At 42.7% G+C, this 24,588-nt stretch overlaps 1 protein-coding gene across 2 annotated transcripts in view; it reads left to right on the top strand.

Moving 5' to 3' along the window:
- ALKBH3 (alkB homolog 3, alpha-ketoglutarate dependent dioxygenase) overlaps positions 1 to 19,583 on the top strand; it is a 30,789-nt gene extending 11,206 nt beyond the window's left edge. For both annotated transcript variants that reach the window (XM_084894006.1, XM_084894005.1), the window contains exons 8-10: positions 3,624 to 3,833; positions 17,719 to 17,817; positions 18,829 to 19,583. In XM_084894006.1, coding sequence (XP_084750132.1) covers positions 3,624 to 3,833; positions 17,719 to 17,817; positions 18,829 to 18,921 — 402 coding nt within the window. In that variant the 3' untranslated portion in view covers positions 18,922 to 19,583. The remainder of the gene's footprint in view (positions 1 to 3,623; positions 3,834 to 17,718; positions 17,818 to 18,828) is intronic.
- The last annotated feature ends 5,005 nt before the right edge of the window (positions 19,584 to 24,588 follow it).

The following is a 24,588-nucleotide window of genomic DNA, read 5'->3' as shown; positions in this document are numbered from 1 at the left end:
AGGGAGAGGAAGGGGGAGAGAGAAGCATTGATGTGTGAGATAAACATCCATTAGTTATTTCCTGTACACACCCCTGCTGGGAATCAAACCCAAAATCTAGGTGTGTGTCCTGACCGGGAATCAAACACATAACCTTTTTTAAATTAAGGTATAATTAAGGTATATATATATATATATATATATATATATATATATATATATATGTGTGTGTGTGTGTGTGTGTGTGTGTGTGTGTGTGTGTGTGTCCTTATCAAACACATAATCTTTTGGTATATGAGACAGTACTCTAACCAACTGAACCACCAGACCTGGGCATATTTTTTAAGGGGGATTCATTAATGTGTATATATGTGTGTATTGGGGATACTTGTTGGATTTTAAAATAATTATCTCAAGCTTAATATCATATAACACAGGAAGCAGATTCAATCATAGGTTATTAAACTTCTTTTAGTCTTTGCTCAAACTAAATCTCATATGAACCTGATATATGGAAGTAGCTGAGTGCCTTAGCTGCCTGGAGTCCTACCACTTGCCCTCTCTTTTCCCCTGTGGTAATCCCAGAGGTACCTCTGAGTTACCTAGGACTGTACAAAACACTGTTTGAAATCCACTGAATGCATCCTTTCACTTCTGCGATTCATATTTTCTCAGACTTTTCCACAAATGTCTTTTAAGGATAGCATGGCTTCACTGCACAGTGAGATGACGCTGAATTTTAATTTAGGCATTCAGCTCTGAGGGCTCTGTATATAGAGTATTGGGTGGAGAGTCTAAATTAATCCTCTAGTTCATTATCCCCCTTTTTCTCCTTTTCTCCTTACTTCACCACCAAAAATAACCAAGAAAAAAATACATAGCCACTTAGAAACATAATGCAAACCTGGTGTTATTACAGTGCTCAGTCCTGAAGCAAGACAGGGAAGTGCTAATTGGTTTCTCAGTCACATGGCAGAAAAGCTATCTTCCTCCGTTACATTCTGGTTTTTCTTGTTGAGTGTAATTCTAGCAGCTGATCTTTATCTGATCCATGAAGTTAAGCTTAAAGCTATAAAATAAATAGGAAATACAGCTTGCTAACATTGTTATGGAATTTCACTTGAAAATCATTCTCTTAAATATAGGCTAACTTAATAAGATTTCTGTTTTATTGATCTAAGTTTTGTTCTTATCACTGTTTATCTTTTAAAGTCCTCTGTTAGAATGTAATGTTAACATTCATGAGGAATCCCAGCTTTTGCCATGGTTTCCCTATCACAGCAAAGCTGAATGATTCCCCCATATGCTTCCATGGCATTTTTACCTGACCGTAGCCAAGGGACATAAATAATAATAATAATAATAATAACAACAACAACAACAACAACAGCAACAATATAATAACATTATTATGCTTTCCTTTGTTAAACATTCATTCCTTTGCTACCAAACCTAGAACATGGACCTTGAAGGGTTTCTGTAACGTATCAATTCTTACAGTACAATCTATGGACCCTGGAGGAGAGTCACAAAATTCTTTTTGGAAATTCATAAGGTCAAACTATTTTTATAGTAATACTAAGACTGGGTGACATTTTTACTATGTTGAATTTGCACTGATGGTGAATAAAGAAAATAATGGTGGATATAACTTAGTTTGAACCAGGCATTGTCATCAGACTGTGCTAATAACCATTGTATTCACATTTGTGCTCTTTCAGTTTAAAAAAAAAAAATGTGGTTTCCTTTAAGAACGCCCTTGGATGAAGCAGTAAACATTAGTGTTATGAAATCTCAATCTTTTTAATAGTTTGAGGAAATGGGAAGTATGTGCAAAGTATCCTAATAAAGGCCCAGTATGATGGTTATCAAGAAAAAACATGTGTGATTGTGTAAGCCGTAAGCTGAACTGGCTACTTTTTTTATGGACCATTTTTTCTTTGAAATATCAACTAGCAGACCAATTATAGTTATTCACACTTGAGTATTTCGCAGACATATTTTTTTAAAATGAATGAAATGAGTGTCACTTCAAGGAAAACAACAGGATTCAATACTAATAATAAAGATTACGTTTTCAAGCAAAAAATAGTATTTTGGGAAAACTCATGACTGCCACCTTGAGCCTGACCTCTTCTCCTTACTTTGCCTTTTCTGATGAGATCCATGGTAATGTTAATGGATGTGGGGTGTTTTTTTGGTATTATATAATGAAATGTTAGAAGATGTGTATAACTCAGTGAACCAATATTTCCTAGATGTTACAGAAGTATACAGGATTGAAAATCCATTTGAAATGCAGCATGGACCAATGATTTAAATATAACAATATGAAAAGTTTATTCATACAATTTCAGATTCCACATTGCAACTAACCTTTAGAAATCAGGGCTTGTTGAATTTTGGTTTGATATCAAAGAATATCTGTAATTATTTGAAAAGGCTATAAAAGACTATTTTCTAACCACATGTTTGTGTGAAGGCAATTTTCTTCACATAGTTCAGAAAAAACAACATACTGTACCAGATTGAATGCAGAAGCAGATCTGACAGTCAGCTGGCTTCAGTTAAGCCAGACATTAAAGAGACTTGCAAAGCAGTGGTGCTCTTCTCGCCCATTGTTTGTATTAGAAAATATAGATATTTCTCATAAAACATTATTTTGTTAACATGTAATGAGTTTGGTATTTTTTAAATTAACCAATAGCTTAAAAATTTTTTCAGCTATAATTTTTAACATGCCAAATCTTAAAGCCGTAGCCCATATAAACAGAAGGTCAATGGGGTCCTCAGTAGGTTTTGATAGTGCAACCACTGTCCTAAAAGAAGCTCTGTAAAGCATTGTGTTTTCCAGAGGAAAGAATTTTAACAAGAGTCAGCACAAGCTATGCTGCTTATAGCTCGAAAGTACAACCTAAGGTCAGGGGTCATAGCTTCCTGTAGTGTAGATTGTGATTTCTAAAGTGTAAACTACATAATGAACTTGGTGATCAGGAGGCAGGGCTGTGGATCTGTTTAAATCTCCTCTAGTTCACAGACCGTACACTTACCAAGACTATCTCATAATTTCATCCTGTAGAAAGGAGTATTTTTCCCATTAGGTTGAGTTTCTAGGAAGCTAGCCACTCTGGAAATATTAAATTTCTTTTTTTTTTAAAGCAATTCTGCCATTCACAATAAAATAGGAATAGGATGGACAGAGGGCCACCCAGCAAGAAAGTTGTTTGGCTTCTCACACTTCAATCTGTGTTTGCTATCTACCTGGCAGCCCATCAACGATGGTGCAAACCAGACTCACTGCTCCACTTCCCGCCTTATTGACAACCAAGGTGACTGCCTGGAATGGACAGTTCCTCTTTCTGAGGGTCATGTATTTAACATGGAAGGGATGAGATGGGTGGATAGGCCTGGTCCTCATAGAGCTGTGATACTAAATTTAGTACCTTAATAAAATTGCAGAGGTTAACTTGCTTCAAAATAGAAGTAACAGATGGGCATTAAACTACTCTTCCTGCCTTCTGTCTATTGCATTCCAAGTGGTTTGCTTATTCCACGCTCCTGTGTATAAAATGTGACTAATTTTGCATTTCCTTTCTGTTTTTCCATGTGGCTCTCTGCTCCTTTCCTTGGCCTGGGGACTGCAGTGGCACCCTGTGCTGCGCACACTTAAGAACCAAATTGAGGAGAACACAGGCCACACCTTCAACTCCTTGCTCTGCAACCTTTACCGCAACGAGAAGGACAGTGTGGACTGGCACAGCGATGATGAGCCCTCGCTGGGGAAGTGCCCGGTCATCGCCTCTCTCAGTTTTGGTGCCACACGCACTTTTGAGATGAGAAAGAAGCCCCCGCCAGTGAGTACTCCTTTTTGTTTTTTTTAACTTTTATGTTCTTCCCGCGTCCAGGTATTCTGTGAAAAAAGGGGTGCTCCTGTTTTCAGATTTAGAGGATAGAAGTGTGTGATTTGTTGATGAAACATTTTGAACTGATTGCTTACTCCATGGTTAACTTTTGGCTTCCAAAGCGCCCATTCACTCATTCACTTTCCTACCAGACACTGCCTGCCACGTGCCAGGTGCTGGTCAAGTCCCTTTAGTTGTCTGCCAATAGCAAGAGAATCTGCACTGTAACTATGGTAGATGATTTGATAAAAATACAGATCTGATAAGTAAGAAAATTTGTCCTTGGTGGAAAGGACAGACACAGTTCCTGTGCTCCTGGAGACGGGTAGACAGATATTATAATTACGCACATAATTACAATGATGGAAAATGCAATAAAGGAGGACTTATAAAGAGATGGCCCGCCGAAACCAGTTTGGCTCAGTGGTAGAGCGTCGGTCTGCAGACTGAAAGGTCCCAGGTTCGATTTTGGTCAGGGGCATGTACGTTGGTTGTGGGCACATCCCCAGTAGGGGGTGTGCAAGAGGTAGCTGGTCAATGTTTCTCTCTCATCGACGTTTCTAGCTCTCTATCTCTCTCCCTTCCTCTCTGTGGAAAATCAATAAAATATATTAAAAAAAAAAAAAAAAAAAAAAAAAGATGGCCCAAGCTAAAGGGGGCGAGAAGGGAAAGGTAGGAGGTTGCAGGAAAGATGCTCCTAAAGAAGCCTTATTTGAAGTAAGTGTTCTTCATGGCACTGATGTCTTTTCCCTGTGAGGGAGCATCACCTGCATCCGCATTGCCTCCTTAGCTTTCTCCCGGAATACTGATGCCCCTGCCATTCCTTCAGAGAGGAAGTTCAAGCCAGATATCTGAAGTGGCGGTCTGACCAAGTTCAGATAAAGAAGCAGTGACTAAACAGACTATACAGTAATTTCATTTTTCCATCTCAGCTCTTGTATTATATAACGTTGAGTGATGCAAGGCTGTTAATTTTTTTTTTTTTTTTTTTTTTTTAAGTACAGAAGCTTAGGACTAAGGTAAATAGAAAGACAGTAGAAACTCTAAGAAAAAAACAAAACAAAAAACACACAAATCTCTACCAAATTATCTTATTTCCAGAGTTCATGTCTTTTTCTAACCAAGGTTCCCAATCATTCCTTTTACAACATTGAACCAGACGCAGGCAGTGTGGAAGGCCTGCGAGGCTGTCTTGAATGAGACTTGATCCAGACCTCATAGTTACTGTTAGGCAGTGCTTGTGTCTGTCCTTCGTCAGACATCTTCTCTGAGGATGCAATTAATGGACTGGACTATTTCCTGACATGTGTTCGGGTTTCCAAGCATAGTATTTTGAAACTTAAGGTGTTATTTTACATTTATGCCATTAAGTACCTTTTGTATGTAAAATTCCCATTGATTTAGGTTTCCTTTACTTTGTTTACACAGAAACTTTGATCAATGTAAGCAGGGTATTGTCACTTGCCAGTGAGTTAGTTATTGAGTGATCCTGCTCTTTGAGTTCTCTTCACACTCTGATTGGCAGTCCGCCTTCTCTTGTACCAGGGAATACCATTCGAGAAGCAGACTGCCCGGCCTTTGCTGTCTTCCTGTTAGGTCTGCTTATGTGTTTCTGCAGAGACTTCCATTCAGTTAAATCCCAAGTTCACACGTGTGAAGAATTAAATTCATCCTGCCCTGTTACGTGAGTGGCAGAGGAACACCATGTCTCATCTGTTAATTCAGACCCTCTTCTTAAGCCAGTCACATGGAACACCAGCTATGTGCTGAGTGCCCCCCCCCCCCCCCCCGTCATCCTTCCCTCCTTGCAATTGGCAAAAAGCTGTAACATGTCCAACATAACCTTTACTGCAATCCTAGTGTCTGATTCTTCACAGTTATTTTCTTTGTTGCCAAGTATTTACGTATTCAGTTACAGTTTTTTACCCACGTACATTTACCATCATCCTCTTTTAAAAACATCTTTGGCCTCTTTATAGATTGAAGTTTAAGAGTTCCCAAAGCATTATTTCTGGGTAATTAGTTTTACTGTATAAGCAGTCTCCGGCTACTATTAAGCACTAATAATGTTCTTGTGCCCAGAATATCCCCATTCCTTTTCGCCTCCAGGAAGCTGAAGGTCTTCATTTACTGATATAAAACATTCATGGTGTTCAAGAGCTGTTTCTTGGTAACATACTTCAGTTATGTTATAGTTTAATGTGTGGGTGGAGAATATAACTGTCACATAGCACTGTTTCTCAGGGCAACCGCTTGGAACAAAACCTCTGTTAAAGAGAGACTGCTCATACCGAAGCCCTAGCTCAAGGCATCTTGGAGTCTGTTTTGATGAACATGAGGGCAAGTACAGGCCATGAAACACTAACAATGTAGTGAAGTCCCTTTCATTGTCTGCCAGTAGCAAGGGAATCTGCACTGTAACTATGGTAGCTGATTTGATAAAAATACAGATCTAATAAGTAAGAAAATTTGTCTGAGATCTTGAAACAATGTTGGCAAAGGAAACGGATTCGGGAAGAAATGTAAGTGTGTCAGTACCTCAGGTTATTGACTCTAATAAGTTTGGCTTCCTACATAGTCTTAGCTATGATTGAACTTGATGCAATTGTATGTTCCTTCAATTCTGGCTTTTGTTTAAGATGGGGAAGTTAAATGTTAATATATTTAAATTATGATCATGCATAAGTGAATATCCTTTACAAATGAATCCCTTCCCCCACCCCTAACCTATAGGTTCCATTCTTGGGTAAAGAGGACCCAAGTTTAAACTTTTCCAAAAACTCCTGCAAGTTTCTTTAACAGATAAAAATCGGGGGGCTCTGCAAATCTAGCAAAACTAGAAGTGCAGAAGCCTTTCTTTAGTCGATAGCCTACAGTGCATCTAGAGCACATCGTCTTCATCCTATTATAATGATCGCTTTCTGAAGGATGGAAAGACAATGGTTATTGCAAGTCTTTGTCTTCTTTCTTTCCACACTCCAGTGATAGAAAGTAGCTATGAGAACATGACTCATGACTCATACAACCCCAGGTAAAACATAAATTTAAAAGCATAAATTGGGTGAGTGTGCTGTGTGGAATTTGTAGGAGTCTGACTTTCTGTAGCTCTTAGGCACCTGTCTTCGTATGGCACTATAGGTTGTAATTTTCCTGCCTGTCAACAAGACATTCGGAGTGTGCTAGAGGCTGTCAGAGGAATCTCTTTCAAAATCCAGTTGGTTTTAACCTATTAGAAGGGAAGCTAATAGCTGTTTGACTTGAGTCAGTTTCTCATCTGAAACTGACATAGAATAATCATGAGATTTCCTGTACTTCATTCAAATACGCAGTTTTAAGACTGAGAGGCATCTGTTTAAATTTGGAGTACTTTCAAAGAGAAATAGTCTTTCTTTCTTTTTTACATTCACACTCCTCCACCCCTGCAGCAGCTGTTGGTTTTGGTCTGGCACCTTAAGCAGATTTCTGTAGCTGCTGATCTTCTGAAAGCTGTTCCAGTTCCATTCCTCACATTGTAGTCCTAACAGTCTCTCCCTGTGCTGAGATGGTAAGGAGATCTTTGTTTCCTAAGCAGCAGTGCCCCTCTGATTCATGCAGTTGGCTCAGTCAGTTTCATGCTTGCATCATCCCTGGGATTACACATTTCTCTCCTCCAAGATGCCCATCCTTTTTCACTGTCCTGCCCATTCACTGTGATTGTAGAGTAGGTTATTGTTCCTTTAATGATAATAAGGTGCTTAGGGCATAGGAAACTAACCGGATCTTGCTCTTCCATTCACCCCATCCCATTTGTTAATTCAGTTAAGGACTGAGTGAATAGCACACTTCTGTCTATCTACTGGCCAATGTCAGGATATACTGTCTTAAGACAAAAGTAAACCTCAGTAGACATTTTTTTAGAAACCAAGAACCTTTCTTATTCTACCAAGCTGAGTTTGTTAAAGCTTTTTTGCACTCTTTGTCCCAAATGCCATTGTACTTTTCAAACTGCACCGTGTCCCTGTTGTAAAGACTAGTCTGGTTCTTTGCCCAGCTAGCTTTAATTCTATACTGAAAAACAAGCTGGACGGGGAACTACAAAAGCCATTTGGCAGGCTGCTATTTCTCCGTCAGTTACCATGGAAACGGTGATGGCTGAGTTGGGGGTTGTTATTAGGTAATAACAGGAAGTTTGTGATACACTGGAGAGTTAGATGCCAAAAGCCTTTTTTTTTTTTTTTTTTTTTTTGTGGCAAATTATTCATGGGTAAATTCTGTCCTTCATCAGTTGGATCCTAAAAAGGGAGGGGTTTCTTATCTACTACAAGATGATGGAGTTGAGACACATTAGACATTTTTCTTGCCACTTCTCCCTCTGAGAGATGGGAACCCTGTTTGTGTCACCAGGAGAGATGGTTGTAAAACCACTTGTAATGGCAGAGGCTCTGAGAGTGCCCAATGAACTGGAGTTCCCAGTGCCTCCCTTGCTAAGAGCAGAGTACAAAAAGCTCAGTTTAATCATAAATACTGACATTTTCCCAGGACTTTAGAAGAAATGATGATGTTGGAATCCAAAATAATATATTGACTAGGTTCAACTTGAAAACTGGATAAACCATGCGTAGTATTTCATAGAGTGTCAACAACCCCCCTCCCCCCATGCTGTTCCAGTTATCCATCCATCCTTATTACTCTGTTCCCTTCTTACAGCAGCTGTCCTGAGAAATTACAAGAAATACAGGAAAGAAATCCTTGATTACCATCATCTTTTTAGTACATACCCTAATGAAATTTAGAAAATCAAGTTTTGTTTCCTGCTTCTGAAATGATGCTGGTAAAAAGCATTCATCTTTTATACTTACTCATTTATACTTACTCCCTTTTTTGTAGAAGGAGATGGTAATTGGCAGCCACTCAATAGGAGTAATAGAAAGTTTTCCCAGGAAAGGCACTGTGAATGTTGTTGCAGTAATCAGTGAATTTTCTAAGCTGTTATAAATGCTAGATGTCCTGGTGACTTTGTAGGTGTGGGAATTGAGAAAGGAAATGAATAGCAGTGAAGCTGAACTCCAAGATCCCCTGGGCCCCTGAAATGGCATTCACCGAGGGAGTAGAAGGAGGCTCGGGAGCATGAAGTGCCCTGTGAATCAGGCATCGCGATTGAGTGTTTGAGCTTCTATCTCTAGGGTCATTTATAAGTGGTTTGGAGAGTGTGCGTGGGACAGTGAATGGGTGCATGTGTGAGCAGGTAGTCCTGGGAGGACTTGAATTATCTTCAGACTTAGAGTTGGATTCATCCTTTGCTTCCTTGGGGCCTCATCTCAGGCTAGAATCCAGGTGGCCACTGGGTCTGATTAATTTTTGCAAAGACCCCTCCAGTGTTGTGCTTCTGGTAATAGTACTTCTAGTCTTAGGAGAACAACCAGTGAGATTTGTTGTTATTGGGTTTGGGGTCTGCTTCCAAACTTAGCTTTTTTAGACCTTGTCCCAATGGTAGGGTTTTTTTTCCCCCTTCTCTTTATTCATAGGAATTAATCCTAAGCTTTGTGGTGATTTCTTATTTCTCAGAAGCCACATTTTCATGGTGGATGATTGTTTAGCTGACGCAGGCAAGAGCTTAGTGAATTTGAAGAAGAAGGATGCCCCCATGCTGGAAGAAGTGAGCACATGAGAGTAGTGGGTAACGGGATGGGGCAAGTGGGCAGGGCCAGACCACGCAGAGACTCATGAACCTTGAGAAGGAGTGGATTTTCTTTTAAGCACATCAAGAAGCCATTAAGCAGAAGAGCAACATGCTCTGACAATTTTACAGGGTCTGTTGCTAATGTGGAAAGCCTGGGCTAGAAAGGAGCAAGAATAGAAGCCAGTAGACCCGTCAGGCAGTTGTTAGACCTTGCATCTGTGTGAGATCGAGGCAGAGAAGGAGGGACATGTGAATGAAGCTCAAAGGAGCAAGGTGTTGTGAGAGAGGGTGTTGTAAGAGAGGCATGGGAATAATGGTCTGAAAGTCCGGAGGTCTGTCACCTGTTCCTGAGCTCTACTAGATGGGAGAGACACAGTCACCTTTCACTTGAGGAAGCTTCAGGGAATTTGGAATCTTCTGGTGAGAGCTAGGTTTCAGTTGGGACAAAGAAATGTAGAGGGACTCTGCAGAGCACACATGGTTGAGAGGATGTAGGGGTATTTGCTTATCACTGAATGGGAATTTCAAAAGACACAGTGGAAGGTGCAGGAAGGAGAGGGTGTGGTGGGATTATGTCTGGTCAGGCCCTGTCCAGGAATGGTTTGGGACTGAATGTCCTGCTGTTAACAGACAACTGGAGAAGCTTGCACTTTTGCTGGGGACTGGGATCAGCTGGATTTCAAGAATGGTGGGACATGCTTTCATAAAATCTTAGAGGAAAAGAGAGCATTTGTTTTTGGTGCAAAAGTTTGAGGTGAAAGCTCTTTTGAGATAACAACTCCTTTACGGTGCATTTCTTGGAAATATTATATTACCAAGAATGGAATCTTCATCGCACGAACTCCTCTGATTTCAGATGCACCTTTGTGTAGCTGATTGTGGCAGTAAGTGTAAAGAATTTTGCTTTTGCTTAAATTTAGTAACTTCTTGTCCCTGTCCTACCCCAGTACTATATCAACAACAAATCTGAACAGCAAACACTGTCAGCGAGTATGTCAGATGCAGCTGCATTTGCCTTTAACCTGTCTGGTCCGGAAGGAAAGACGGGAATCCCCGTACTAGTCTTGTGGGCAGTGCTAGGTTCTGAATGCCTGCGGAGAGAGCCTCTGCAGTGAATAATTGCCCCGACCTCGCAAGCCCTCTTCCAGAAGTGAGTGTGGCACTGGTGAGGTGCAGATCACCGTGTGCCAGGGTAGGATGATTGAGTGAACGTGCCACTCCTTGTGCCTAGTATTCTCACTGCACCAGAGCCCTCCATGCCAGATCAGTGCCAAAAGTCGGGAAAGAGATGCCCTAGCTAGTTTGGCTCAGTGGGTATAGCATCAGCTTGTGGACTGAAGGGTCCTGGGTTTGATTCTGGCTAGGGGCACATGCCTCCGGTTGTGGGCTCAGTCCCCAGTAAAGAAGGGTGCAAGAGGCAGCCAATCAATGATTCTCTCTCATCATTGATGTTCCTATCTCTCTCTCCCTCTCTCTTCCTTTCTGAAATAAATTAAAATATATATTTTTTAAAAATCAAGAAAGAGTTTGGCAAAAACCCAAAGATTTGTTTTGGCAAGTGGGTTTAAAACCTTTCAAACAGATAACCCCAGGGACTTCAAATCTATGTTTTTCCAGCTAGCCGTACTTGAGCAGATCTAATTTCAGAAACAGCTGCTTCTGTTTTGAAATTAATGTATTTCAGATCGATACCCAGGATGTCATTTAAAGTATGGTTTGAGTCAGCAGAACACTGTACAGATGGCTTTGCAGCATCCTAGCTATGTTGTCTTTCCATAATTTTCATAGCTAATATGCTTGTTTTTGTCAGATTTAAAAAATATATTACCACTGTGGACAAGACGTCCAGCTGTGCTCCTGTGTTGGCGTTGTAGAAACAACATTACAGTCTAAATATAGCTGCTGGAGTAGATGATCCAGATGATCCAGGAAGCAGCCTAGAAGCCAGCGGGGTTCTCAAAGGCCAAGTAACACCACAATTAGCAGGGGGAAGGGGGAGGTGAAAAATGATTTTGGCATAGGCGTAAGTTGGGAGCCAGGGCAGGTGAAGGGACAGTTGGCCCTCAGCAGGTTAAGCAGCTGGAACACAAGCTAACATTTAGATTTTGAAGTATTTCACTCCGCAAGAAAAGCCTGGGCCATACTTCTCAAGCAACTCCGCATGTGTCTGATCCTGGACCGTAGAGTCAGGGAAGCCCCTATTGTATCTGTTGTCATCTTGAGGAAACACTTGGCTTGACGCTGCAGACATTCTCAGTAATAATATCTTGCTTTTTTTTCTTGGTTTAGAAGCACAAATTCTGTAATAAGTTGTCTATATCTGCAGTTTCCCTTTCCTCACAACTTACCTCACTCTGGAAACACCTGCTGCCTAGATACATCCCCACCACTGAGCTATATAAACACCACTGACATAAAGAGCAAGCACATTGGCCTCTTCCCTGTCATTATTCTCTTCTTCCTTGTAATGTTCCTCACCAATATCCATCACCTCTCTGCTTGAAACTCAGCCATCTATTAGCTTCTTTTCCTTTCTCCTTTTGGCTTCTGAAATACTATATTATCTTTGTTATTCTCATTCTTTTCTCATTGCTACTTCTCTATCTCCTTTGAGGTATCTTCTTTTGCCTCAACTCCTAAATTTGTATGTTTAAGATTATCTTTGAGTCTGCTATCTTTGCCTACATTCTTTTTAGGAGATTATAAACTGGCAATAGATTGCAAACGCCATATGGCCAAGGTGTCCATTTCTGTCCTATTCATTATTATGACCCCAGCATTTAGTAGTGTGTGTGTGTGTGTGTGTGTGTGTGTGTGTGTGTGTGTTCCTGTGTCTTTTCAACAGCCTTTTCTGCTTGAGTTGATGTACCTGAGGTTAAGAATAGGACTCTTGGAGATGAAGTAGTGTGTGTGTCCTGAGCTTCCTAGCAGGCACTACTATGTGGAGTAGCAAAGGGGCATCAAGAAGCCCGGCAGATGATGACCTTGCTTAGGAGCTTACCAGCCAGGCAGGATGATGGGACATGGGCCTAAGAGGAGGAGTCATGTGATGGGTCCATCAGCAGCACAGCTGGGCAGCTCTGGAGCTGAATCTGGTCCGCAGACTTGTTTTGTTTATACTACCCAGTATTTTTAAAGAAACTGCATTAGTTGCCAAAATTGATAACTCATGAGCTTTTATATAAAAATTTTACTTATCAGCTGCCAAGATTAGGCAACATGGGGGAACAGTGAGCTGGCTCTGCAGAGCAGCCACCCCAGTGCAGGCCCCATGCTCTGATTCTCCATGGTCCCCACTCCCCGCTGTGTTACACTCGGGCCCTGCGCCGCCCCCTCCACTCCCCTGTTTATGCTACTTGCTGGTGTTAGTGACCTTTACAGTACAGTCAGGGTGCCACATAATTAGGACGGGACAGGAAATATTACAGGATTTCAGAAGGAACGAAGGTCACCTTGGAGAGCACAGGATAGTGGAAAGCATAGAGGCTTTAGAACTAGGCAAATATAAGCTTGAGTTCTAGCCCTGCCCACTTCCTGCCTTAGAAATGTACTTTCCCTCCAGCTCCCTTGGCTTAAGAAAAATGGATACTAAAACCTCCCTTAGAGGACTGTAGTGAGGATTAGAAATAATGTATTAATAGTATATTAATATGCCTGGCACCTGAGCAGCACACACCACAGTTAATTCTGTACAAAAAGTATTTGGTTTAAGTACCTGGAAATTGTTATAAAAAGAAGACTGAGAGAAAAAAAAAACAAAAAAAACAAAAACAAACAAACAAGTGAATTAAAGAGTTAAATCTAAAAGATATAAACTCCCTCTTTTTTTTTTTCTTTTTTTAAACTAAAAGGAAATGCAGTTGTATATTTAACTTTCCTCATGATAGGAAAATACCTTCTAAGCACAAAAACTGTGGAGGAGAGCCAAAGAAAGATCATTAGAGTGGACACTAAAAGTTTTGGAGCTACTTTGTGTTAAATATGATAAAACAGAAGGCAAGTAGCAAATGAGAAAGTATGACAGACAAAGTCAAAACATCTTACTATCTGTGCTTACAGATCAATAAGAAAAATGTTAACATTTTGTGGAACAATGGACAAAAACATGAGCTGAGAGTTCACAGCCAAGTGCAAACAGCAAATAGGCATGTGAGAAATTGTTGAACTGGGTTATTAATTAAAGGGCTCTGAAGAATAAGTTGCCATTTCTCCCTACTTTTTTTCATCATGGACAGTTGATAGTGTTCAGTATTAGTGATATGGCCAGAAGACAGACACTATCATACTTTCTTGATGGAATTGTTCATTGCCACAACTTTCTTAAAGAAGACAGTCTGGTGGTATAACTCAAACTGCTTCAAGTTCATGTCCTTGGATCCAGCAATTCCATTTTTAAGAATATATACTAGAAATAGATTCAGAAATGTTTTGCAGTAGTTTTTTCTTTCTCTTTTCTTTTTAGCAGTACTTGTATATGAAAAGCTCAGTCTCCAAACATGTCTACCTCACTGCTCTATCCTTACCATAAGCACAGTGCCTAACATAAACAGGTGGTGAAATATATTTGTGAGATTAAAGAAGGAAGGGTATGTTCAGACAAAGGAATATCATATGGCCATATTTTTGAAATACGTATATTTAAGACATAGGAAGATGCTCACAATATAGTGTTAACATGTAGAGTACACAGTTGTGGAACAATGTAGAATAATCTATAGACTATTCCTGTACATGTGTTGTATGAATTCTGGATGGTAGGATTAAAGGTGATTTATATATTACGTGGTGCTTTCCTCAGTCATTCAGCACTTACTTGTTGATGTATGTGATGAGTGGCAGTGAGCATATTTTGAAAGGCAAGACAACACAGGCCTCCCCTCATGGATTTATCGGAGTAGGAAGGCTGACATTGAAATTAAAAGTGTGTCATTTACTTTGGTAAGCTTATGTTAATTTTATAGCAGGAAGAAATTCTATGCCAACGGTGATTTTTTTCAGGCATTGATGGTTGGTTGTAATTTCTAATACACTTTTTTAGAACAAGGAAGGGATAATTATGTGAAAAAATTGACACAGAGCTCATACAGTGTGAAATTACCATTCCAATGAAGAAATGATGTGTAGATATCCTGTCTGTTGGGTGATTAGTAATGACATAATAAATACATCCAGACATTTTTTCCTAAATAGCATTTTTCCAAAGGAAATTGAAAAAGCTCATATCTTGGTGAGGTGGACAGGAGAGTTGTGGAACTTTGGGAAGCCCTACTGTTCTTTGGAAATTATGCTTCAATATTCAAATGAACTGGCTGTGGTTGGGAAGGAGGGAGAATGTTGATCTCCACTAATATAAAATATACTAGAGGCCCGATGCACGAAGATTCGTGCAAGAATGGGCCTTCCTTCCCCTGGCTGCTGGCACTGCCTTTGCTTTGGCCCAGAGCCGCCTTTCTGCCTTCCCACATTGCCCAGAGGCCCAGAGCAGCTGGGGTGGTGCAGAACCTCTGTATTCCGCTCAGGCCGCTCAGTGCCTGTTTATGCAAATTAGCCCACAATCTTTGTTGGGTTAATTTGCATACTCACTCCTGATTGGCTGGTGGGTTTAGTGAAGGTATGGTCAATTTACGTCTTTCTCTTTTATTAGTGTAGATGTTTCTCCTTTTCCATCAAATTGTGAGGTTTCATGCATGTAGAAAACCCAGACCAAGATCAATAAAGTCTACCCTGTAGAGTAGACTGATTGTGGCCCTAAAAGCTTCTTTTAGCTGGGATCAGGATGGAAAATTTTATCCAAGCCATGGTTTTTTAGGGCTGTGTTTTGTTTTTGTCTTGTTTTGTTTTGTTTTAAGAAAGACCTGGTTAAATTGAAAGGGTTACAGAGATGTGTTTTGGTAACGTAACCATGCTTAATACATGTGAATGTGCCCCTCTCACTGGCTTGTACTTCCTCTACTGCTCTTATCCATTTATCAGCTCAGCCTTCGGCATAGCCACATGGGCTCCTCTGGCCTTTTATCTGCTTCCTAAGTGGAAAGTGCTTCTTGGTTAAGTTCAACGGTGACACAGCAGTCTGTTGCCTCTGATCGTAGGAGAAGGAAGCATCTGTGAGCTCCGTGTTGCCCTGGTAGAATCCTTTGCCCCCTTTTCTATCTCCTGCAAATTGGGAATGCATTTTTCTAAGCCAGGGATATTGGAAGGAACAAATAACAAACCCCACGGTATTGGTGTCACCTTTCATGGTAGGTGCTCAGTGTGTTGCTGTTTCCTATGGGCACTGATTAGAATAGCTCCCTCCCAAGTGCAGACTCACCCCCTTCCACTTTTGGTCCAACTAATAGTTATACTGGATGAAATTTATTCTAACCAACCTGAGGCCTTCTCTCATTTGGAAAGTTCAGATCTTAGGGGCATTAAGGGAAATGTAGATCAATTGAACATCACTTTCCATTAGTGCTGGTATTTCCCTCTTACAGTTGGAATTCTCTTTCACTTGCTAAGCCTATTCCTGCTTCATGTTTCCAGGTAGAATTACAGTGCTCACCTCCTCTCTTCCACTGGCCTGGCACCCCTCCTTTATTGTTTTAAATGTCCTACAAGATCTTCATCTCAGGACTGTCTTCATGTTGTGGTTGAGCGTCTTTCCTCTCTGCTTTATTTCCCTCTCCTGTCCTCGTGTCTGTGCTTGGTAGATTAAGACCTGTGGCCTCCCCGATTATGAAGAGGGCAGCAGGTCTACCTCTCGCTGTGCGAGCCTTGGTCTGGTCACTGACTCTCCAGCCTAAGTCACAGAACCTCGGGCCTTCTAATCTCATGGACCACAAACTCTCTCCAGTAAAACATCATCTCCTGCATCTGGAATACTTATTTCAGAGAGCAACCTTTTGCGTTTCTGAGATGGAGCTTTTCTGAGAAGGACAAGGTCACCTTCCTACTGTTCTCTGGTTGGCTGAGGGGGGTCAGAGGTAAATGTTTTGGTGCATAGAAAAGAGGTGGCAGACACCATTAAAATCAATCACCGAAAGAAAGCTATTTCCAACATTGTTTCTTATATTCTGCCTGTAAAAATTATGAGTTTGCTTGCAGTCTTTGCCAGGATTAGGGCCTGGAACTTAGACTGTTTATTCTAATTCATTATTGTTTTGATTCTGATTTTCCTGGGGGAAGTCATTGTAAACTGTTATGTTCTCAGAAGCACCCCTGCAATAATAAGCATAAACACGGTATTGCAGCTAAATCAATCCTGCACTAACCCAGAGGTAGTCCCGTGCACCAGTGAAGCAGAGGAATGGGTGGATCTGCTCAGAAAAGAGATGAAGAAATCAGGAAGCGTGGGTCTGTCCCAGTCTCAACTCTGTGAGCAGGGGAGTTGTGTAATGCACCCCAGCAGCTGTGCGGGAGGAGCAACACCACCTGTCGGCTGCTTTGCAGGCTGGGCCGTGAAGCTTCATTACGGCACCGGCCATGCCTGAGCTTTCTGGAAGACAGGGCCATGTGAAATACCAGGCCTCTGTGTCCCAAGTGTTCAGGAATTGTGGTCCACTTCCCAAGGCCTAAACAGCAAGGCTCAGTGTGCTATGCTTTCTGGTCAAGCCAGAGCTCCCTTCTCTGAGAAAATCTCACTGTTGACTGTTCTGGAAAGAAACAGCAATATGTCGCCAAAACACCGCAGGACTAGTTTTAACATAGGTACTGATTAGTGAATTAGCATAAATGTGGACGATGATCAGAACTCATCATACCATGTCTTGTTTAGAAACCCATTCTCCCATGCTACAATGAACACAGCTCACAGCATAAAGCAGACATAGAGTTCTTGGATAGATGAATTTTAATTCCTTCATGGGCCAGAATGGGCTCTTCTGCGTTTTGGATGCTGATACTAATAACAATAGCTGGCACTTACGATGACTCGCTTTGTGCTGGTCTCCAGGTGATTGCCATACACTGCATCAATAGAGGCTCCCGCCAGCCCTGTAACTGATGTGGCAGGTGCTGTCACCACCCCACAGTACAGAGAGGGGAAATGCCTGGCCTAAGGCCAAGCTGCTGTCAACTGACAGCCGTTGACTGGCCCCTGCAGTCTGACTGGGGAGGCCCCGTTTCTTTGACCAGAATTGTGCTCTGTTGCATCTTGATCACACAAGCACAAACTTCAGTGCGATGAATGCTGTTTTCTAGGAAGAGAATGGAGACTACACATACGTGGAAAGAGTGAAGATACCCTTGGATCACGGGACCTTGCTAATCATGGAAGGAGCTACGCAAGCTGACTGGCAGGTGAGAACGTCCAAGTAACATGGATCGTGCATGTGGAGGCAGCGTCCTGCCTGACTTATAATAATCCATTTCTGTAAACATGGTGCAGAGCAAGTTGCTTTTATAATTGACCAGGAGTTTTGATGCTACTGATAGTCAAATCGAACCTCAGAGAACCTTCTGCAGGAAGGGGAATATCCCATATCTGTGCAGCCCAGTGTTCCAGCCACTGGACACATGTGACTGTGGGTCTCCTGAAATATGGCTAGAATGCGGAAGAACTGAGCTTTAATTTAAATAAATTGAAGTAGCTTCAGATATCTAGTGACTGGCATATGGAGCTGTGTAGGTCCACAGCTTAGGCCAGGCCATCTTAAGGGAAGGTCATTTAAAAACAAAACAAAATTGTCTTTCTTGATTTTAAGGGGAGGTCATTTAAAAACAAAACAAAATTGTCTTTTGTTTTGTTTTTAAATGACAATGTTTCTCTCTCTCTCTCTGGGAGAGAGAGAAACATTGATGAGAGATAAACATCCGTCTGCTGCCTCCTGCACACACCTTACTGGGAATTGAGCCTGCAACTTAGGCATGTACCCTAACCCGAAATTGAACTGGAGACCTGGTGCATAGACAACGCTCAACCACTAAGCACACCAGCAGTCAGGTCGTTTTCATGTTGTGTAAATGAATGTGAGAACACTTAGCATAAGAGCAGAATCCCACATCTTTCTTTGGTCTCAACCATTTATTTGTTATCTTATGAGAGTCCGAAACATGGGAGGAGGCTGAGAGGAAGAACAAGTATTAGAAAAGACAAAACCACTGCACTGTGAGGGTGCTGGCATCTCGTAGTGGGGGTGGGGTTTGTTTCAGAGAAGGAGACCTTTCTCCACAAGGCTCTAAACATCTAACGCTGCTCATTTAAGGGTCCATAAAATCAAAATGTGTGTATGTGCTCATAAATAAGCTTCAGATGGCTTTGAAACAAAAATGTGTGTGTGTTTATGCAAAATTATTTCTATTTCCATTTAGCATCGGGTACCCAAAGAGTACCACTCTAGAGCACAGAGAATAAACCTGACCTTTCGGACAGTCCATCCAGACCCGAGAGGGGCGCAACAGTGATGTGAAATCTTTGAGAGAAGCCGTGCAGACACTGCCGACGCTGAGCAACCCTTCCACCGTGAAGAGACTTCGAGAGGCTGGTCCAGCTGATCTCCCCGGATGGCTGTTTGGAAGACAAGGGTAGACTGACTTCCCAGCTCAGGGCCCTGTTAACTACCAGCCAGCAGCTCACATCCATAATATGTTTACGTGGGAACAGTAATCCCTGATCACATCTTGAAAGCACATATTTTGTTTAGGCAAATTAAAACCCCTGCAGCTGCGCTCACGGATGATTCTGGCCATAAACAGTCTTTCTCCTGCCCTCCCTCGCTCCATTTGAAGAAATCCGAATGGCCTTTGCGCTGGTGTAAATGCACACGTGTTTGCTCCCCGTGACTAAATTTAGTGGAGATAACAAATGTGCGTCAGGGACTCTGGAGCTGTTCGTAGGCAGACAGCTGCAGAAACCCAAACAGACGTGGTTCACAGAGCTTCGCTGAAGTCGGCCTTGACTCCTTAGCGGTGTGGCGCGTGTGCTATTGTAATGGAAAGCTGCAAGTTCTGGGAGCACTGTATTTAACTGCCAGTCCTCCCGGGACACCCCAGACAGGTTACGAGACAGGTTACGGCCGGGAATAAAGGTGAAGGCAGTGTTAGCCAGGCTGCCATCTTCAAGCCACCACCTGGACTACTTGTGTGTTTTTGTTTGTTTGTTTGTTTTAGTTTTCTTTATTGATTAAGTTATTACATATGTGTCCTTATCCCCCCATTAACTCTCCACGCACACACAAACACCCCCCGCTCATGCCCTCACCCCCCTGGTGTCTGTGTCCATTGGTTAGGCCTATATGCATGCACACAAGTCCTTAGGTTGATCTCTCCACATTACCGCCGCCCCCCTCCTCCCCCCCCCCCCCCACGTTCCCTTTAAGGTGTGATGGTCTGATTGATGTTTCTCTGTCTGTGGATCTGTTTTTGTTCATCAGTTTATGTTGTTCATTATAATCCACAAATTAGTGAGATCATGTGATATTTATCTTTCTTTGACTGGCTTATTTCATTTAGCATAATGCTCTCCAGTTCCATCCATGTTGTTGCAAATGGTAGGAGATCTTTCCTTTTTACCGCAGTGTAGTATTCCATTGTGTAGATTACCACAGTTTTTTAATCCACTCATCTGCAGACGGCACTTAGGCTGTTTCCAAATCTTAGCTATTGTAAATTATGCTGCTATGAACATAGGGGTACATACCATATATCCTTTCTGGTTGGTGTTTCTAGTTTCTTGGGATATATTACTAGAAGTGGGATCACTGGATCAAATGGGAGTTCCATTTTTAGTTTTTTGAGGAAGCTCCATACTGTTCTCCACAGTGGTTGCACCAATTTGCATTCCCACCAGCAATGCATGAGGGTTCCTTTTTCTCCACATTCTAACCAGCACTTGTCATTTGTTATTTGTTGATGATTGTCATTCTGAGAGGTGTGAGATAGTACTGCATTGTTGTTTTGATTTGCATCTTGGATGATTAGTGACTTTGAGCATGTTTTCATATGCCTCTTGCCCTTCCTTCTGTCTTCTTTTGAAAGGTATCTATTTAGGTCCATTGCCCATTTTTTTTTTAAATATATATTTTATTGATTTTGTACAGAGAGAAAGGGAGAGAGATACAGAGTTAGAAACATCGATGAGAGAGAGTCATCGATCAGCTGCCTCTTGCACACCCCCCACTGGGGGTATGCCCGCAACCAAGGTACATGCCCTTGACCGGAATCGAACCCGGGACCCTTCAGTCCCCAAGCTGACGCTCTATCCATTGAGCCAAACCGGTCCCGGCCCATTGCCCATTTTTTTATTGGGTTATCTTCCTTTTGTTAAGTTGTATGAGTTCTCTATAAATGTTGGAGATTAAACCCTTATCGGTAATAACATTGGCAAATATGTTCTCCCATGTAGTGGGCTTTCTTGTTGTTTTGTTGATGGTTTCTTTTGATGTAAAAAAGCTTTTTATTTTGATGTAGTCCCATTTGTTTATTTTCTCTTTAGTTTCCATTGCCCTAGGAGCAGTATCACTGAAGAAATTGCTTTGGCATATGTCTGAGATTTTTCTGCTTATGGATTCTTCTAGTATTTTCATGGTTTCCTGTCTTAAGTTTAAGTCCTTTATCCATTTTGAATTTATTTTTGTGCATGGTGTAAGTTGGTAGTCTAGTTTCATTTTTTTTTTTTTTTTGCATGTATCTGTCCAATTTTCCCAACACCATTTATTGAAGAGGCTGTCTTGACTCCATTGTATGTTCATGCCTCCTTTGTCAAATATTAATTGAGCATAGTGGTTTGGGGTGATTTCTGGGTTCTCTATTCCTGGACTACTTGTAATACAAGAGAAAACTGTCCCCTCAGAGGGAGGAATACTTGCTTGGTGTCATGAGAAATTTGGGCTCAAAAGCAGCAAATGTTCTGCTAGTGGCAGCTGTTCCACATAAATTAGTTTCCCCTGGAGAATGACTTGAGTCATTTAAACCCAAACCAGACAGAAGCTGGAGCAGCCCTGCAGAGAACAGACTCGGTTACCTAATGGTTCTCTCCATTGAGATTCCAGGGGCCTGTGACTAAGGTTGTCTTCTGACTCAGTGTTTCCTTAGACCCAAGTTCCCAAGATTCAAGGCTAGTCCATGATGTCACCAAAGTTCCCAAAACACAAAAACGTGGCTGCCCCATTGCGTCATAAAACCATGTGATCTTGACCTCTTGAGTTAGGCAGTGTGCCAGATTAATTCCAAACCAAGATAAGAAAAAGAAAATGGATGGAAAAAGGGCAGGAGCATTAGACTTTCCCTAGCTGCCCGTGGGGAACATTTACAGAGCCTCCTTGCTTTTGGTCTTGTTTCCATCCGGTGCTGTAAGGCTGATGGTCCCAAGATCGGGGGGCAAAGTGCTAGAGGCCAGACGGGCTCTTCCTCGAGCTCCGGTGTAGCACCACGCCTGACCAGGCTCTGCTCTGACAGGCTGTCCTGCAAGCTCTTGGCTTCTTGCATTGGAGTCCCTCCACCTTTTCTGTTAATGCTATTACCTGAGTACAGCTCCTTTCTCTGAGAAATTCTAAATGCTTCATAAAATCTGACCGTCATACTAAGCCTTCCTGTGAGGGAGCTACAAATCACCATAAAAACAAAGCCTCTCTTTAATCCCCAGCTTTCCTCCTGTTAAAGCAAACAGAAGCTGGGTAGGGTGGTGTGGCCAGCTTCTGTTCTGAGTTTGACACCTGACACGGGGAAATTCCTCTTCCATTCCCAGACATGAAGGGACTGGCAGATGGTCCCCGGTCTTACAGCATCCCTCCTAATGTAGGGCCTGACCTCCCCTGCGTCAGCCTTGTCACTCATCGCAGCTCCGTCTGCCAGCAAGGCAAGTGCTGGCTTTCTTCAGCTGAGAGCCGCCTGAGGTCTTGTTTCCTGCTGCCCAGTGCCAGAAGCGCCATTTTCCCGCCACGAAAATAGTGTCCCTCCTGAAATGTGCAGGAGGGACTCGCCATGGAGTCATAGGACAGGGTTTAGGATGAGACAGGAATTCCAGACCCTAGTGGGGGCAGCCCTGCTCAGTGACTGCACCGCCCACTGCTGGGCTTTGCTGGTGGCAGGTCTTCCCTGGGATTAGGAATGAAGCAGAGGAAGCAGATGTGATGGCAATAGCACGTGGAAAACACAGGTTTCGTTTTTTTAGCTGCCCTTTATTTGAGCTTTAATATCCTGCCATACACTGTCCTAGGAGTGTTTTATACAGAGTCCCTAGTCTTCATAGTCCTGTGAGAAAGATGCTGTTTCCATGACAGACACCAAGAAGCTGAGTCTCCAAGAGCCTAAGAAATTTTACAGGACTTAGAAATGGCAGAACCAGAATTCAAAGCACACCCCAGTCCCCAAACTGTGCTGCTACCTCTGCCTTTCTGAATGTAGGCAGAGTGGTCTGCTCAGCATCCCCGGGCCCTGAGCTCAGGGCTTGCTCATGCAGAACTGGTAACCCAGCCACCCCATGCCTGCTGGCAAGGCTGGTGCCCCAGCAGCCCCATTGCTGCTGGAAGAGTTGGCGACCAGGCCACCTTGTTTGTGCCCCGGCTTTCCTGTGCATCAGGGCAGCCTCTGTAACTCCTCCCTTTCAACCTGGTATCTCCTTGTCAGACACCATGTGCCACATGGACTAGTCATTGGCCATTTTACCGGGGAAGCTCATTTGGGGGGAAAGAATCCAGTTTCTGGCAAGGGAGACAAGTCCTCATCCAACCTTCCTGGCAGTGTTTCCTGACCATGTCTAAGAGACTTTCAGAGGTAGGTGCATGGTCCTCCCTTCATTCTTACCTGTGAGTACATTTGGAGACTGTGGATGATGCCCAGACTCAACATCAGGCTCTTCACAACACTTCGCAGTGCCCTTCAGCAGACAGCCCAGAGAAACGCTTGCCTCGAAGCGCAGGTCGGAACAACGCGTGCCTGGCATCAGAGCATATGCGCAGTATGGAACTAGGGCCCACTGGCTCAGGCGGCCTCGGGGATTCCCAGTAAGTGTGGGACACAGCTCGTAAATCTGGCATGTCCTCGTGGCACACCCTCCTACTGAAGCCTCCGGGTTGATGCGACGCTGCCCTAGTGTGTGCAGGTCTGTCTGGACCTGGTCAGCAGCTGGCACCTTCTCTTGACTTGTGTCACGGCAACCCCAGAAAAGCTGAGTGGGCGCGTGAGGAGCAGAATGCCCCCGTTGAGGGCTTGAGAGAAAGTCTGACATGATGGGTCCCTGCCCTGTGGGGAATGTCTCCTTGAGTTCTGGCGGCTTCTATTTGCCTGCAAAATATCTGAGACTCGCTTTGCCTTTTCTGGAAATAAACACTTGTAGTGTTGAATAGGAATTATTATTATTATTATTATTATTATTATTATTATTATTATTTTAATCCTCACCTGAGGATATTTTTCCATTGATTTTGAGAGAGGGGAAGACAAAGAGAAAAATATCCATGTGAGAGAAACACATTGGTAGGTTGTCCCTTGCACATGTCTTGACCAGGCCTTGGGCTGGGGAGGAGCCTGCAACCTCTATGTGCCCTTGACCAGGATTGAACCTGGGACCCTTCGGTCTGCAGGCCGATGCTCTCTCTGTGGAGCCACACCAGCTAAGGCTGAATCTGAATTCTTGATTATTTTCCTTAACAATGCCTTAGAAAAAGCCAAATGTTTTCATAGTGATGCCAAATGTTTTCATAGCAATACATTCTGTTTGTTTAAATCTTTACTTACACATGGTTCCCCCCATGCCCCCTCGCAGGAACCTAGTCTACAGCTGTCCCCTTCTCCCTCCTGGTTTCTCTGGAAGGAACCCCCATGGGAAGCCCTTGTGGGGTTTGTGCTGCTGGAACCCATTTTTGATTGATGATTTCTGTTCCGGGGGGAGGGCGGGGGGGGGGGGGATGGCTTTGATGTTTGTGTATTAGAGTGGAACCTTCACTCACGGTGTCTTTCCACCTGGGCCTTTTACTACGCCTGTGAGTGCTGGGTTACGGAAGCTTCCCCAGCCGCACACAGGGCCCTGGCTGGGCTGGGCACAGGACCCACAAACAGGGTAGGAAAACAGGAAAAGTAGATAGTAGCTTTGTAGCCAGCATGACCTAAAAGATTATTTTCTCAGATGAGCGA

The sequence above is a fragment of the Pipistrellus hanaki genome (assembly GCF_964339955.1).
Source record: "Pipistrellus hanaki genome assembly, chromosome: 9".
Taxonomy (NCBI): domain Eukaryota; kingdom Metazoa; phylum Chordata; class Mammalia; order Chiroptera; family Vespertilionidae; genus Pipistrellus; species Pipistrellus hanaki.
The sequence above is the reverse complement of the archived record's forward strand: the minus strand, read 5'-3'. Positions and strand labels throughout refer to the sequence as shown.